Raw genomic sequence first — 15,254 nt, forward strand, 5'->3', positions numbered from 1 at the left:
CATAGATATACATTTATACTATACACGTGCAAAGATATAAAGTATATGTATACGTATTCAGTTTTGATATCTTTCTTCTTACAATGATTAGCATAATTGAATTTTAAATCTAATGTCTAATACTTATCTAAATGATTAATGTCATTGCAAATGATAGAATTTGAAATGTAAACCCACCAAGGCAGGCGAAAGTTACAACAAATTTCAGCCTTCCCAGTCTGACAAAAGACAAAACAGAGCAAATTAATTGGTCCCTTGTCACTTGCTTAAAATCATGACTTCAAAATAGCAAGTGAAGAGGAACCGCCAGCGGTAAGTTGTAACCCACACCACACCACACCACACCACACATGTTGCTTTCAGTCTCAGCAGCAAAAGCTATAAAACATAACAAAGCACAACAACAACTACTACTACTACTACAGTACAGAGCCAAGGATGACTTCCCTATTTCATCACTATACTCGCCCAAAAAACAATCCCTTGCTTCACCTCTCACCGCTTGATCGAAAGATGATAGCATTCGTTACCCTAAGAATGCGAGAGGGGTACACAGAGAACTTGAATTCTGGCTGCTGCTGGAAGATAAAGACATTATCACCGTTGGACGTTGTTGAACTGGGGATTTCGGGTTCTGACATGTTGGAGGTCAAATGGAGATGAACCGAGGAGGCAGATCTATCTTGGCTGTTGGTTCTGCCAGCACCTTTGAATTGTTCTAGCTTCTTTGTGTTGAGAAATCTTCCACCAGATCCTCTAGCCCTCTTTAATGCATGAAGGTGCCGGGACTCGTGGAGATAGGGCTGCTACAATTTGTCAAGAGATTACATTAATTAGGGCGTTTTTTGGTCCAACAACCAAGTAACAGTGCCCCTTGACAACATGGAAACGCAGAAACAAAAGACTTCTTGTAACCTTTCTAGCTTTTGGTAGTTTGTTTTGAGCTTCAAGCTTGGCACGGTGTTGTCTCCGCCTAAGAATTGCACGGTATTGTTTCGCGTTGACGTACGTGGGCTCGTCCTGTGCAAGACCAAGAGGCAGTGGCACTCTTGCAGGTTCCCATCCCAGCATTTGTGGATGATGAACCTGGCAACACTTCAACGGTAAGTATCCTGAGCCTGAGAGAGGGTGGCAAATAAAACACATCTTGGGCGCTAATTCAACACCATAACCAGGGTGGTTTAAATAAATCCAGAGTCCAGATGGATCCAAGGACAACAAAATCAGAATCCTTTCAGACTGTGGGTTGTGGAATCGGCAGGCTGAATGAAAATACCACTTTGGATTAAATACATGAAGCATTTTCTTCTTTTCAAGGTCGCTAATGATAATTATAGTTGTTATTCCCAACTTTGACTCTATGCTTCATAAAAAAAGTTGACGACAAGATACAAAGACCAGGAACTTCACTACAAAAAATAGACAATGGAAGAAAATAATCAAAGAAGAATAAGAACAAAGGAGATGCCAAGTAGAAAGAAATTGAAAAATATATCTCTGGAATTGCATGCTTCTACATGGACCTTTTTTAAATCTGAAGAATCTGAATTGTCAACATAATATTTGTTTGTGGGGGTGCCTTATGAAATAGAATATGCATGAATGCTAAGGAAGGTGCTATTAGAAGAAAAGGGTGGTCTAGGGTGCAGAATTTGACCGATAATAAAATTAGCTCTGCTATGGTGACTGGCAACCCAGCTCACACCTCCCAATATGCATTCGTGCGGAAGTGTGCTCGAACACTCACGGAGAGAGAGAGAGAGAGAGAGATGCATAAACTTCAAATTATACTGCTGACTAGCACAAGAATTTTGGAAAAGGTAGTATAAATGTGTTCTTTTCTACTTTCTGAAACACCTGTGCAAGGCAGAGAGGGGGTGCTGCATAAGAAGAGAGAGTTATATGTGATAATGGGTGCCTGCAAATATATACACTAGTAATTATAACCACGTCCCAAGTATTTAGGTCCTAAAATTTTCAATCTATTATTAGGAGCTAAGATTAGCATAATAGCAGAAAATCAGAAATGAATAGTTCCCAGAAAAGCTCTTTTGACAGAATAGAAAGCATCCCCATGGTTGCCCTTTCTTCAAATGGACGTCCCATCATAAAGCTTTGGATTTTAAAATGCAGGCATCAAGCAGATAGAAGCAAAGGAATTCTAAGTTAACGATAACCACCTGAGGTATAGGCTTGAAGAGATTCATCTTATGCCATCACAATCCCATAGATACTGTGGTAAAGCATTTGGAATTGGCAGAAATTAGAACCTACAATTACTACTGTTATTCTCCCAACATGACAAACATTATATCCTTTTTTTCTTTCTTTTAATTTCTTTTTCTTCTTCCCCCCCCCCCGAGAGGGCAGGGGGTGCAGGTGCATGGATGTAGGGTATAGTAGATAAAACCATCATTTAAAGAATGAGTCCACCTGTCCCTTCTTTCGCTTCTGTGAAAGAAAATGAAGCCTAGATTTGGCCGGTTTTCAGCAGGAAATTAAAGATTCCCAAACCACAAAAGCAAGCATCTAAGCCAAATATAAGTTAGCCTAGAATTCGATCTTTAGAAAGATAAGAGGATTCTAAATTCATTGGCAGCAATGACTACTACAGTCCCAGCTTTCAAAGAAACTACAAAACATCGAAAGTACAATTCCTGTGAAATTGAGGCCATTTTCCCATGACCTATAATTTTGGAAACTCGCAAAAGATATTTCATTTCCATAAAAAGGATAGTTCAAAGGAATTTTTCTGGAACGGTTTTTTTCCCTGTTTGAGAAGCAGAAAGCATAAAGTTCTCAATAATGGTACCATACTTTTTGTTAACTCAACTAATATGGAATATTTGCTTGGGGTTGGATTGCCAAATATATATTGAAGCTCATTTGTTACTGCTTTGACAATAACTTTTCACGAACGTGCTTTTTTCATATTACAACATGCTTCAATGCCCTAATCTCTAAGCAAACACCTCACTTGCTAGGGTTTCCGTTCGTTTTAAGAGCAACTTCCAATGAAACACTGCACTATATCGTCAGCCAAACAAGAGATGATCATTCAACTTCCAATTGAACATCCTGCTATATCTCATCAGTGAAACAAGACTTAATCCTTTTTGCCAACCTTTAAAATCCCCTCCTTCCCCACCACGATCAACCATAAAAGGGGAGTAGGAGGAAAAATAAAAAATAAATGAACATATCAACAGATAGGCAATTGTCTAAGGAAGACAAATGTTAGCAAGGACTTAAATAGATAACTGGCCAGAATTCACACATTTTTACAGCAGAGAATTTAAAAACATGCGATCCCAGGGTGAATATGCAACCACCATCTCTACAAGATTTTACCAAACTGATCATAGTGCCAAAGAAACAACCAAGAAACAACTTCCTCAAGTTTACCAATACAGGGTTTCCATTCCAGAACTCACAATTGACTGAGACCAATTCATACAGACAACAGAAAATATTTCTTGCACAAGATTAAACAAATTTATAATTCCAGAATTCACATTTGTTTGAGAGCAATTCGTGCAGACAACAAACATTTTAAAAGAGTGAACTTAAAAATGTCATTTTATCTTTTAGATTCAACTATAAACTGCTACTAAGATCTACCGGGAAACAAAATAACTAAAAGAATTATGGTCTCATGCCATAACACTTACCATAGCATGTGGCCCATAAGCAGGCAATAACCCCCTATGATATGGATCTGTGTAAGAAAGAGGAATTGAAGCCTGAAACAGAAAATTGTTACCAACTTTAAAGAATAACATGAACAAGAAAGAATCAACTTAAATAGGTAGCAATACCACACTTATAAAGGATTTCCCATAATCAACTTCATCAGAAGGCAGAAAATCATGAATTCCCATCAACGATTTAATTTGAACCACTTCTGGCCTCCCATCAGTTCCATTACATCCTATACACAGAAGATGGCCAATAAGGTATATAGTAAGCTTGCCAACAAGAAGACATGCTACAGGGTGGAAGATTGTTCATTCCAGGAGAAAAACCCCAGATATTCTGTCACTTTAGTCCCCAAATTAGCAAAAGGAAGATCGACTAAGGTAGGACAACAAGCCCCTCCCCCCACAAGAAAAAAAAAATTGATAATAATAATAATAAACGAAACATGGTACCTCATGTTTAGTACTTAAGAGGCCATTTCATATATTGTTTGAGATTGGTGCAACTCTAAAATGGCTCTGAAATGCATACACGGTATGCTTTAAGTTTAAATGTATCTTCTTCCATGATCAGACATAAAAATAGAAAGGGCAAGGGTGTGTATCTTATCTGATCCTTGGTTTATAAGTTCATAAAAACAACCTCCATGATGCCCATCACAACAATTCTTACAAATCTAGACCTACTTCTGTATCATTTTCCATTTTTCATCTCTGAAACAAACACCATGCATATAACAGTGACTGGTTTGTCATACCCTTAATGTTGAAAACAGCAAAACCATAGGTTTCCCAACACCAGAACAAATGAAGGTAAAATTTTCAAAGCAAAAAAATATTCAAGAAAATTCAATCACACGTGTGTTGAAAGTTGCATCTATATGATAATCTATTATATAAAATTGTTGGATACTCTTCTCTTTTTTTGATAAGTTAAACTGTTGTATACTCAATGTCGCATAACCAAATTCTTACTTTTACCCCTTTTTTGATCAACTACCAAGATAATAAGAAATTCCCTCTTTGTGGTGAGATATGTTGTGTATGTAAATCCTAGATGTGAAAATAAACAGAATTCATCTACAAAAAGTATAGACAAGGGGGAAAAAATGAAAACAAAGAAAAGAATAGGCTAGCACAAATTCTAAATATCTATCAATGCCTTTCAACTGTAATAACTCAAATTGTAGCCTAATAGTCCTTCTGCTAAACTTAGTATAGGGAGTTGAAAGACATTGGTCAATCTAATCAATCATTGCAATTCTACAACTTAAGCAGCCAAGAGATTTATTCCAGAGCACCCGCAGGAGAACTCTGCTGATGTTTAGCTCATCAACTTCTCAGAAAACCAGGCACACAACTAAGTATTTGCTGAAAAACAAATGAATGCATCAAAACTAGGAGGAACTAAGGTCGATCCTAGCAAACTAACTTGATCCTTGATCAACAAAAGGGCTTATGGCATTACCAAGGAAAGCACACAGAAACAGCAAAAGCCATCGACGCACTGTAAAAGATTTGTTAATGGCAATGACTTAGCTCTGTAGTTGAACCTACTTGCATGCTCCATACATAGGTTTTCCATAGCAACAGAGTACACAAGCTGAATCATCTTCCTTGCTTCATCCCCCACCCAGGAAGGAAGAGCAGGTCAGCCCAATTAATGCAGCGCTAAACAAGAGACTTATAACATACATTGAGGATGCAACAAATTACAAGCAGTTATGATTTTGCAGAATCTACAGAGTTAAATCAGAGTGTGTGAAACATTAAGAATTTCCCAACTAGATGGGTTGCAAGGCTTAGCTCATTCCAGCGGTCAAACTAATTTCGGTAATTGCTTTACGCCTTTTGAATTTTACCAGAAAACAGAGTTGGGCCATCCCAGAAACTAATGGATCACAGAGATGATTGTGATAGAGAAGTGCTTTAAGTAGTGCACCAAAAATCAATGTATTTAGACAATCACAATAAACAATACCAATATGCCATATTTGTCCAAAATCTTAAAGGCAATAATAGTACTAGTAATAACAACACTAATAATGAAGGTAAACAAAAGAGGGGGAGGGAAAAAAATAAGTAACTTGGTGAAAACAACCAAAAAAACAAAAAACAAAATCAACCACCCAAAACAGTAATGTGACAGTAATAAATAAACTGTGCATGCCATCCATAAAAATTGTTTAATCTTGAGGAAGAAAAAATAAACGGAAAAGGGCAGACAAAGTTACATAGGGATCAGGAGAGAACTACTGTAAAAAAAAATGTTTTAGTTAATAAAGTCAACTCTGAGGTAGAAAACCTTTGTAACGTGCAAAACCACACCCAAAAAAGAAGGGAAAAAAGAAACAAAGGTAAAAGCATAAATATATAAGCCAGACCATCTAAAACTTCAAATCAACAACACATGCAACTGTTACTCAACCTAGGAGGAGCTCCATCTTCTCAGCATCAAGTGAAACAGCAGCCTCGACATCTTAATCTCCAATCAGGTTTTCTTCACCAGGGATCAATAGTAAAAAAAACACAAATATTAACACATAAATGGTTTGAACCTTGAACCATTGTGTACATACTATACTCAGAATCTCTGCATGTATTTTCACATGCATATTATGTGCTGCGACTGGGAGAATCAGATGGAAGTCCAAGGAGAGATAAAGAAGAGTGTAGTCAGAAGAAAGTAGGTAAAGAGAAAGACCTTTGGGAGTTGGGCACAGAGGAAATGCTGGGATGGACCTGGACCTGGACCTGCCCCCTTTCTTGAAATCAAACCCCACTCTCTCCTTCTCCATCTCTCTCTCTCTCTCTCTGGCCACCACCACAGCCAGCCACCGCACCACACCCCCCACCACCAATTAAACCTTATTATTAGTTTTCATTTTTCTAAGATTGGTTTCTTAGAAACACTTTGATTGTTGTTGTCCTGAAAGTAATGTGTGACAATAAAAATATTTAACATCTCAAATTAAATCACCAAGTTTATCTTTGTGAATAGGATATTATTCCTTGACACTGTCAAATTACCTCAACAAGTGGTTTATCCAGTAAAAAATAAAATACTTAATACCTTTATGAAAAAATTGGATAAAATCATAACAATAATATAATATAGTTTCTACAAGGATTAATTATAAAAAAGTTAAAACTTTTAACTGTGCTTTCTTTTTTAAATGGAATTAATTATAAAAAAATTAAATCAACTATCAAAGAATCTACCTCAACATGATGCCATTTCAAACGTTAATGACATTTGAGAACTTTTTTCAAATCGTAGCATTTTTGTGAATTTATGTAAAATTGAACTAAAAATTGAAGGGATGGCACATAAGAGAAAGTGGACTTGCTGTCTCATTTTTCAAATAATTCATTTAAATTTGTCACGTTACTATTTAGCAAGAGTTATTGGTAGGGAGAAAAAGGGTCCATTATTCAAATTAAACAACAGCTTAAGGCATCTACTGAAAATTAAAAAAAAAAATGATAAAAATGAAAATTTCAGTATTTGAAATTAAAAAAGATATTTGTGTAAAACTTTTGCATAAAATTTCATTAAATAATGTGATAACTCGCCCATTAAAATAATAGAGAAAAAATAAAAAATTCTCAAAATTGTGACTTTTTTTATTTTCTAAAGAAAATTCTCAAAGTTGTCAGTTTTTATTTCCTTTGAATTGGGCAGATTAAAAAAATAAAAACACTCTTAACATTTAAAAAATAATATGATTTTTCCAACTTTACAACTATAATTACACTTTCTTCTTTATTATTATTAAAATTGTTAATATGATGAAAATATCTTCACATTTTATCTTCTTTTGTCTTTCTTCTCTTCGTCTATTTCACAAATTAACTAAAATTTAGTAGTTTGTTGATCTTTTTTCTCATCAATCAAATAAAGAAAAGCTGATTAATAGTCAAATTTTGATTCCTTTGCTATACAAGTAAATGAGAATAAAGATGAAAAAATGTATTTTTATTATATTAAACACTTTACCCCTAAGGCATTGCAAAGAACACCAACTCTCTTGCTCGAGGGGAGTACTCGATTGGGAGTTATCAACTAAAGATAATCACATTATAAGTTATGTTTTATAGTAGTAAAAATTTCATAAATTTTATATAACCCAAGCATGCAACATCACATCCATCGTATAATCAAATCAATTAATTGACATATTATAAGACATTCAAAACCTAAGACAAATATAAACATCATCAAACATGAATTGACATATTATAAGACATTCAAAACCTAAGACAAATATAAACATCATCAAACATGAATTGAGCCTTCTACTTGACGTACACATACATTCTTTAAATAAACAAACACCGCTGCCTAGCCTTGAGCTGGGAATTACATTATAAAGAAAATAATTAATACCTACATAATATCGCCACACCTTTTAAACTCTATTCGAATTGACAACACTGCGTATTGATTCCTATTTATTATTTAACCTTTACACGATTGTCTGATCATTATCTTATCTTCATCAAACCTGTAATGTAAGCACTATCGCCTGGGTATCCCAACCACCCAGACTACTCGAATGAAAGCGTTTACGGAAGGAGAAAGAATGAAATATAAGACAGGACCTACCCTGACATGCATACAAAAGAATTAGAACAGCAAAAGCTAAGCTATACACATGCATGCACTACGGATACTCCGCTAGCACAGTGGTCACACAATAACTAAATGAATACAGATTCTTGTGCCGCCATATATGAGACATGAGGAATAACCTGGTACAGTAAAAAATAATAGAGAGTCAATCCCTCTTAAATATTAGAGTTGACTAGGGCTGATGGAACTGCCTGTACACCATACTGACTTTGCCGCTAGATACTATCTCCCTTACCCTTGACCCACGCTGCCACTACCTGGAATGATGGAAAACAAAGTGAGTCGAGAGACTCAGCAAGCATAAAGAAATTGAGGCTGTAGGCTGAACATAACCAGTAAACTCTCCCAAGAACACCAACCCCCAAACACACACAAGTCATAAGACGCACAACACAGTATAAAAGCGTAAATAAAAGTATTTAATAGTCATTGGGGCCCACATAAGACACACGGCACCCAAGTCCCATACCAACCTGCCGTTGTCCTGAAAGGCAACATATATCTCCAACAAACCTGCACGCGCCGTTCCGAGTCGGTCAAGGTTGTTAAAATCGGGATTTTAAGTGGGATCGAAAAAGTGTCCATAAAATCGGATCGTAAAATCGTAAGATTTTAGAGATAATTAAAAATATCCTTTAATTTTTGTAAATATATGTTTATAATAACATAATTTTGTAGAAAATGAATTAATATCTTTTAATAACCTGATTATTCCTTATTATAGTTCAAAAGATGATACTTCCAAAATATAGCTCAAAAACTAGCAGGTTGGTATAGGCAATTTAGAGGCAAAATATAGGTAATTTAAAGGTAAAATATAGCTTAAAATTCTTTAGAGGATTCTGTCAACATCTTCCATTAGATTTATGTTGCATTTTTTTCTTGATTTAACATTGATTAAATCAAGTAAAATCCCGATTTGGGGTTTGGTGGTCTATTAATTAATTACTTGTTTGTCTTGATTTACTTATGTAATCAATGTTAAATCAAGAAAAAATTATAATTTAAATCAAGTAAATTGAAACTTATGCAATTAATGTTAGATGCTATGTGATATTGGAACTTATGCAATCAATGTTAAATCAAGTTCCAATTTAAAGGCAAAATATAACAATTTATTGCATAAGTTCCAATGTCAGATGTTATGTGACATTGAGACGTTAGAAGCATCCTCTAAATTGCAACTTAAATCAATGAAGGTCTTTGAATCGTAAAATCGTTTAGGGATTTCTGAAGCGTAAAATCGTAAAATCGTATATGTAAAATCGAGATTTTATAGGATTTTATCCCAAATTGGATTTTACATGGGATTTGAATCGTTTAGGGGTCTTCGAATTGTAAAATCGTACGCGTAAAATCAAGATTTTAACAACAATGGGGTCGGTGCTCCCGTCACTCAAATGCTCACATTGGTTCTCTTGACACTCGAGCTGTAGAATAATCGAGATAGGCTTTCTCAGAACGGTCCTCCCGTCCGAGACCTGTGAATTTTCGGTAACCATGCAATGCACATAAAAATGCAATGGCATAATGAGCATCAACGTGATACACTGGCGCCCATACATCCAAGCATCAGGCCATGCTCCACCCACATAGTAAACCACACGCGATGCATATGCCCATGCCAGATGCAATCTAACCATGCTAGAATGTTCGTGTCCAAGCATACTCAATAAATGAATACCCCAACATGCAACCCGTACCCATGTGCATATCAAATCATGAACGATAATACAATATATCAAATCATGCAGTAAATCACATACTGACATGGATAGTCAGCAGTGTTCGGCACCGGTCAACGATCTGTGACTAGAAGCGTTCGCCCAACAGTCCACTTCAGGGCCGTACAATAGTCTACTCCAACGTCACCAAACAACCGACCCCTGTCTCACTGCCTGATAGCCTTAGTCGAACCACACCCGAGAAATCTATAAATAAACCTGCACTTTTAAGAATCTAGTCCCCAAGATAGGTTCAACATCATTCCAAAAGGAATGAGGGCGGTACAGACCCCTGTAGGCACATAACAAATAAAACCCCAACGAGTCTCATATTTAATTTAAAATTAAATTATGCCAATAAATCCTCGCTTCGTATAATTAATACGTGAAATCGAACGAATTAAGGAAAGGCGTGGGGTTCATAAAATGGAAAGAGCTTACAAAGGTATTTAACCCGAGAAATCTCCTAATTAAATTAATTAAGCAAAATTCGCACAATAACCGTTTATAATAAACGTAATTAATTTATGGAACCAAATCGAGTTAATGGAGGATATAAAATTCAAAGATTGAATGAGAGTCACGAAGGGAGTAAAGACCTTGCCTCTATTTAGCTATTTCCAGCTTTTTTACGCTTGTATGCCACCAGATTAACACATGCTGCAAAATAGCATAATCTTCCAAAATTAATAAAATCGGATCCAAAATTAAATTCTAACCGTACAGAATGATTAGTACATATTTCATTACTTATCTGGTTAATTAAACCTCGATTAAACTAAGTTTAATCCTGAATTTCTCTCCCCAAAATGGCCCCCGCCGGCTATTCTTCTTCCCCAAATTTTCTTGTAGTTTTCTGCTTCAAAAATGGCCAAAATCGACTTTAGAATCAAAGCAGAACAGGGGCTGCTCGTGCAAAAGAAATGGGCGACTGAGAGCGCACCACATGGTGCAGCCAGCAGCCGCGCACATTGCCACTACCTTGGGCCGAAACGGCCCTCCCTTGGCCTAATAAAATCAACAAAACCCCAGCCTCGCGCGCACGCCCTCACGAATCGAACCCGCGATCGTCTGCTCCTTCTGCTCCCTCTCTCGCATGCGTATCGCCCGAGCCAGCTGCTTTTTCATTATGTATACACACTTTATTAAATTTAAAGGAATCCTTTGCCAATTCCGCAAATCACATTTCAGCACCCACAATTTTCATTAATTACATACACCCAAACTTCAGTTTCTATTTATTCCATTTACACCCCAATTTTTCACAAATTCACCCAAATCATTTTATTTTAATTTTCCTTTATTTCATAAATATTTTCAAATAATTTAATTAATTACCCTTAATTTCCTATGTCCACAAAACAACATAAATTTTTTATTTTTCCTTAAATCTCTAAATAATTTAATATTTTCTTTAATCTCACAATTAATCAATAGTCACCATAAATACAAGAATTATTAATTATCAACCACTCCCAATTTAAATTAATAATTATCAGCTACTCTCGATTAAATTAATAATTATTAATTATTCCTGAATTATCAGTATATTACATGCAATGACTATTAAAAATAAAGAGAGGGGAAGGGAAGAGATGAGTATATTTACTTAGTGCAAAGAATGTGCAACATGAACATGCTTGCAAAAATCTATATGAAAACCTAGTTTTCCTAATTGTCTACCTTGGGATTATGTTGGTGGTGCACACTCAAAACAACTATTGTGGGTGCTTACTTTATCCTAACCTCGAACACCAAACTCAACCTCACAACATCTTACCAATCTTAGTCTATCTACCTAACCTTGAAATAAGAATATATCAAAACTAAGGTAAGAATACATACCCTACAACCAAGTTCCCAAAATAGTCCATGGACATCAATGCTTGAAAACTTTATGCAAACCACATAATTAATGCATATAAAAACAAAGCAAATGCACATGCAATGCACCACATCTACTAGTGTCTACCTAGATAATCCTTATCTATTTCTTTTGGTCATTTCTTATTTGTGGGTTCTTTATGGACTCAACATCCTGTCAAATAAAAAACAAAACATTGTGTTGTTGAATATCCCTAGGATTTATTACACTTAGGCCCTAAAATTCTTTGGAATTACACTTTTATCCCCAAACTCCTACAAATCTCATGTTTGCTGTTAAACCTCTAGAAATTACACGTTTGCCTCATTTTTATCTAGAAATTTCATTTATGCTCAAATTGTTACAAAATCAACTCTAGGCCCCAAACCAATGCAATATTTGTATAAAAACCTTTTTATTTTCATAAATTACATAAAAATTATATTTGAGGCTCATACTTTATCAAAACCTTATTTGACCCAATTGTTATATCTTTAGTATAATTTAACCTAAAACAATGCCTTATTTACATTAAGGTCCACAAGGTTTCTAAAACCATTTAACCCATCATTTTGCCCAAAGTTACATTAAGACTTTAAATCTTTCCAAAACTTCAACAAAACCTAAAACTTTCACAAATGCTGCATGAAAACCCCTAGGGTCTTTTTTATTTCAATTCCAACACCTAAGATTTCAGTTTATTGCATCCCAACCCCTAGATTTTACAATTAGTGTACAAAGACGCCATGGTCGAATTCAATGTGCTTTAAACCCCAATTTCTTTCATTTTTCTTGCAACACAACTACATTCAAGAAATAATTAGCCATCTAATGACTGGAATTTACCAAAAGCAACCCAAAAACTCAATTGAAACTCACTGCATCTCTGGTCGCAACTCCACAGCTATTAAACTTCAAAATTCTTTTAACTTCTTGTAATTTGTTTCACACAAGAACTATCTGTTAGAAAATCTGAAACCAAATGATGTATAAAATTAAAACTGGATTTACTTGATTTCGCGCAACGAAATTTGGATGGGATCAGGTTGAGTTACTGGTATCAAAAACGAGATCACAAAATAAAAATCGTTTGTTTTTTCCCAGCCTAAAAGCCTCACACACAGAGATTGCTTTGAGAGTTTGTTCATTCTACACAAATAGGAACACACGAGCACTGTAATGTTTGTGCAATTTTCTTACCAGTTTTCCAGCAATTTTCTTAACCGTTTTTCAGCAATCATTTTCTTGTATATATGATCAATATACATACTAGTATGGACGAGCATGCCTCACTCATCTGTCCACTTCCACCAAGTATGGAGGAAATGAGGTTCAATTATCGATTGCAATTATTCTCTATGCAACTGCACATCCAATTATGGATTTGGATTTGGATTCAGGTCTAGATCTGAAGCTCGTCATGGACGAATAGACCCAAGTACATAACCTGAATTTACTACATCTCCCACTCGCATATAATAGGTTTGCTATCCATATACTCTCACTTCTCTGTAAGTTCCACATAAGCAGATAGGCCGTGCAACCAGCATACTATTTTTTTGAGAGCTCGTTGGTATACAACTGGTAAGTCTATTTATAAAGCCGATCCTAGGTTTTTTAGGGCCTAGGGCAAATTTTTTTTAAGTGTGCCCTTTATATAAATTAAATAAAAAAATAAAAATTATCAATTAATTAATTTTACTAAAATTATAAAAATTTACAAAAGATAAGGAAGAATAATTTGGGGTCTCATTAAAACCTTGTTCGGAGAAAACTCAATGGGATAAAACCCCAAACGAAGAAAAAAGTGTACCCTGTTGTCCTGCCTATTCTATCCCGTAAGTGGACGAATCGTGATAAGTAATACAATGATGAATAGAGTGTTGTACCCACGAGAACTAACTTTTGACGGTTACTCTAATTGATCTAACCTTAACCTAACACACACATTAATAATGACTTCAATTGTAATAAAAACTAATTTACGAATAAAATATGCAACTAAAACAATTTATTTAATTCAAAAACTTTCAAAGTTAAGACACTAGGATTTGTGAATCCACCGTCGGCCTTCTATGATTCAATTATTCATTATTCGGGTCTTGCTATTTTTTATCTTAGGTTGAAAATCGATGATCCAATTACAACCAAAAGCCTCTCTCGATGGTTATTCAGTTCTATGTATATATATGAGATTAACTATTTCTAGTTAACCTTCGAACATATAAACATGCATTCAATCACGGAGATTGTAATACCCAAGAAATTCTAAAGGACTCAAGGGTAATTTATCTTGGGGCAAAAATGGAATTTAAGGATAAATTGAGATATAACGGTAATTTATTACCATATGGATGATTGAATCAACTGTCGGGAGTGCCTTGGAGCCGAGATACCAAAAAGAAATTGATGTGGCATTAACGAGCACCTCGAGATGGGATTTGTGATGCAGAAAGAAATCGGATCGGGAACAGTTTTCGATACAGCAAAAATGCAATTGCCAATTAGGCTGCAATACCAAATTGTTATAGACGAGTTCCTGAAAGTCAATGAAAGCCTAAGGAGGCTTTGGTTTTCATAAGGAACAACCCTTCAGTGGTTTCAGGAAGAAACGAAGAGGTTTAGGGCCAAAATAAAGATTCAGGCCTAAGTGCAGTTTTTCAAAATTGCTAGAGGAAGGCCGAAACGATATTTTTTCAGAATCCTCAGGAGTCAAATTGATGTTTTAGGACTTGAGAGTCTTGAAAGCGATTATAAAAAGTTCAGGGGCTAAGTAAAAAGGGGAAAAAAAAGTAAATGCCAAAAGTTAAGGGGCCAAATTGCAAAAATCAAAAGTTGGCCAATGACCAGCACATGGTCAGTTGGCCATGGCCTAAATGGACCAAGGGGTTGCACGAGGCACTGTCGGGGGATTATCTTTTGTAAAGGAGGATCCGACAATGGCCATTGGGTTGGCCAGAAAATGAAGAAAAGCAACTGAAAGTGGCCGCACAATCGAGCTCCTGCAAATCGCTTTTAGTGGTCAGGTAAGGTCGATTTTGGGGCTATCTAAGGTAGGTATATGCTCTGAGGGCCTTGGGTTGGCCAAGCAAGGCCATTTCAAGCTTCGATTTTCGCCTATAAATAGTGCTCAAAGAAGCCAAAAATTTTAGAAACTTTGAGCTCCAAATCGACCCACTTTTCGAACAAATTGGCATTCCAAAATAAGGGGCTTTTGAAGCCCATGAGATTTAGAAGCTATTTGGAGAATTTCGATCGTTTTGGAAGAAGTTTAAAGGCTGTTCGAAGCCTCGCTGGAAAATGGAGGCGATCCGCCTGGCCGAACATTCAAG

The 15,254-nt window shown here is 35.7% G+C and overlaps 1 protein-coding gene across 1 annotated transcript; it reads right to left on the bottom strand.

The window, feature by feature from the left end:
• Positions 1–146: 146 nt before the first annotated feature.
• LOC127789696 (nuclear transcription factor Y subunit A-3) lies at positions 147–6,550 on the bottom strand. Its single transcript, XM_052318648.1, has 5 exons — positions 6,403–6,550; positions 3,819–3,931; positions 3,672–3,743; positions 916–1,086; positions 147–806 (listed from the first exon to the last, which is right to left on the bottom strand). The coding sequence occupies exons 1-5, from the start codon at positions 6,494–6,496 to the stop codon at positions 489–491; spliced, it is 768 nt and encodes a 255-aa protein (XP_052174608.1). The 5' UTR covers positions 6,497–6,550; the 3' UTR covers positions 147–488.
• Between the last annotated feature and the right edge of the window lie 8,704 nt (positions 6,551–15,254).

The sequence above is a fragment of the Diospyros lotus genome, chromosome 14 (genome assembly GCF_014633365.1).
Source record: "Diospyros lotus cultivar Yz01 chromosome 14, ASM1463336v1, whole genome shotgun sequence".
Classification (NCBI taxonomy): Eukaryota; Viridiplantae; Streptophyta; class Magnoliopsida; order Ericales; family Ebenaceae; genus Diospyros; species Diospyros lotus.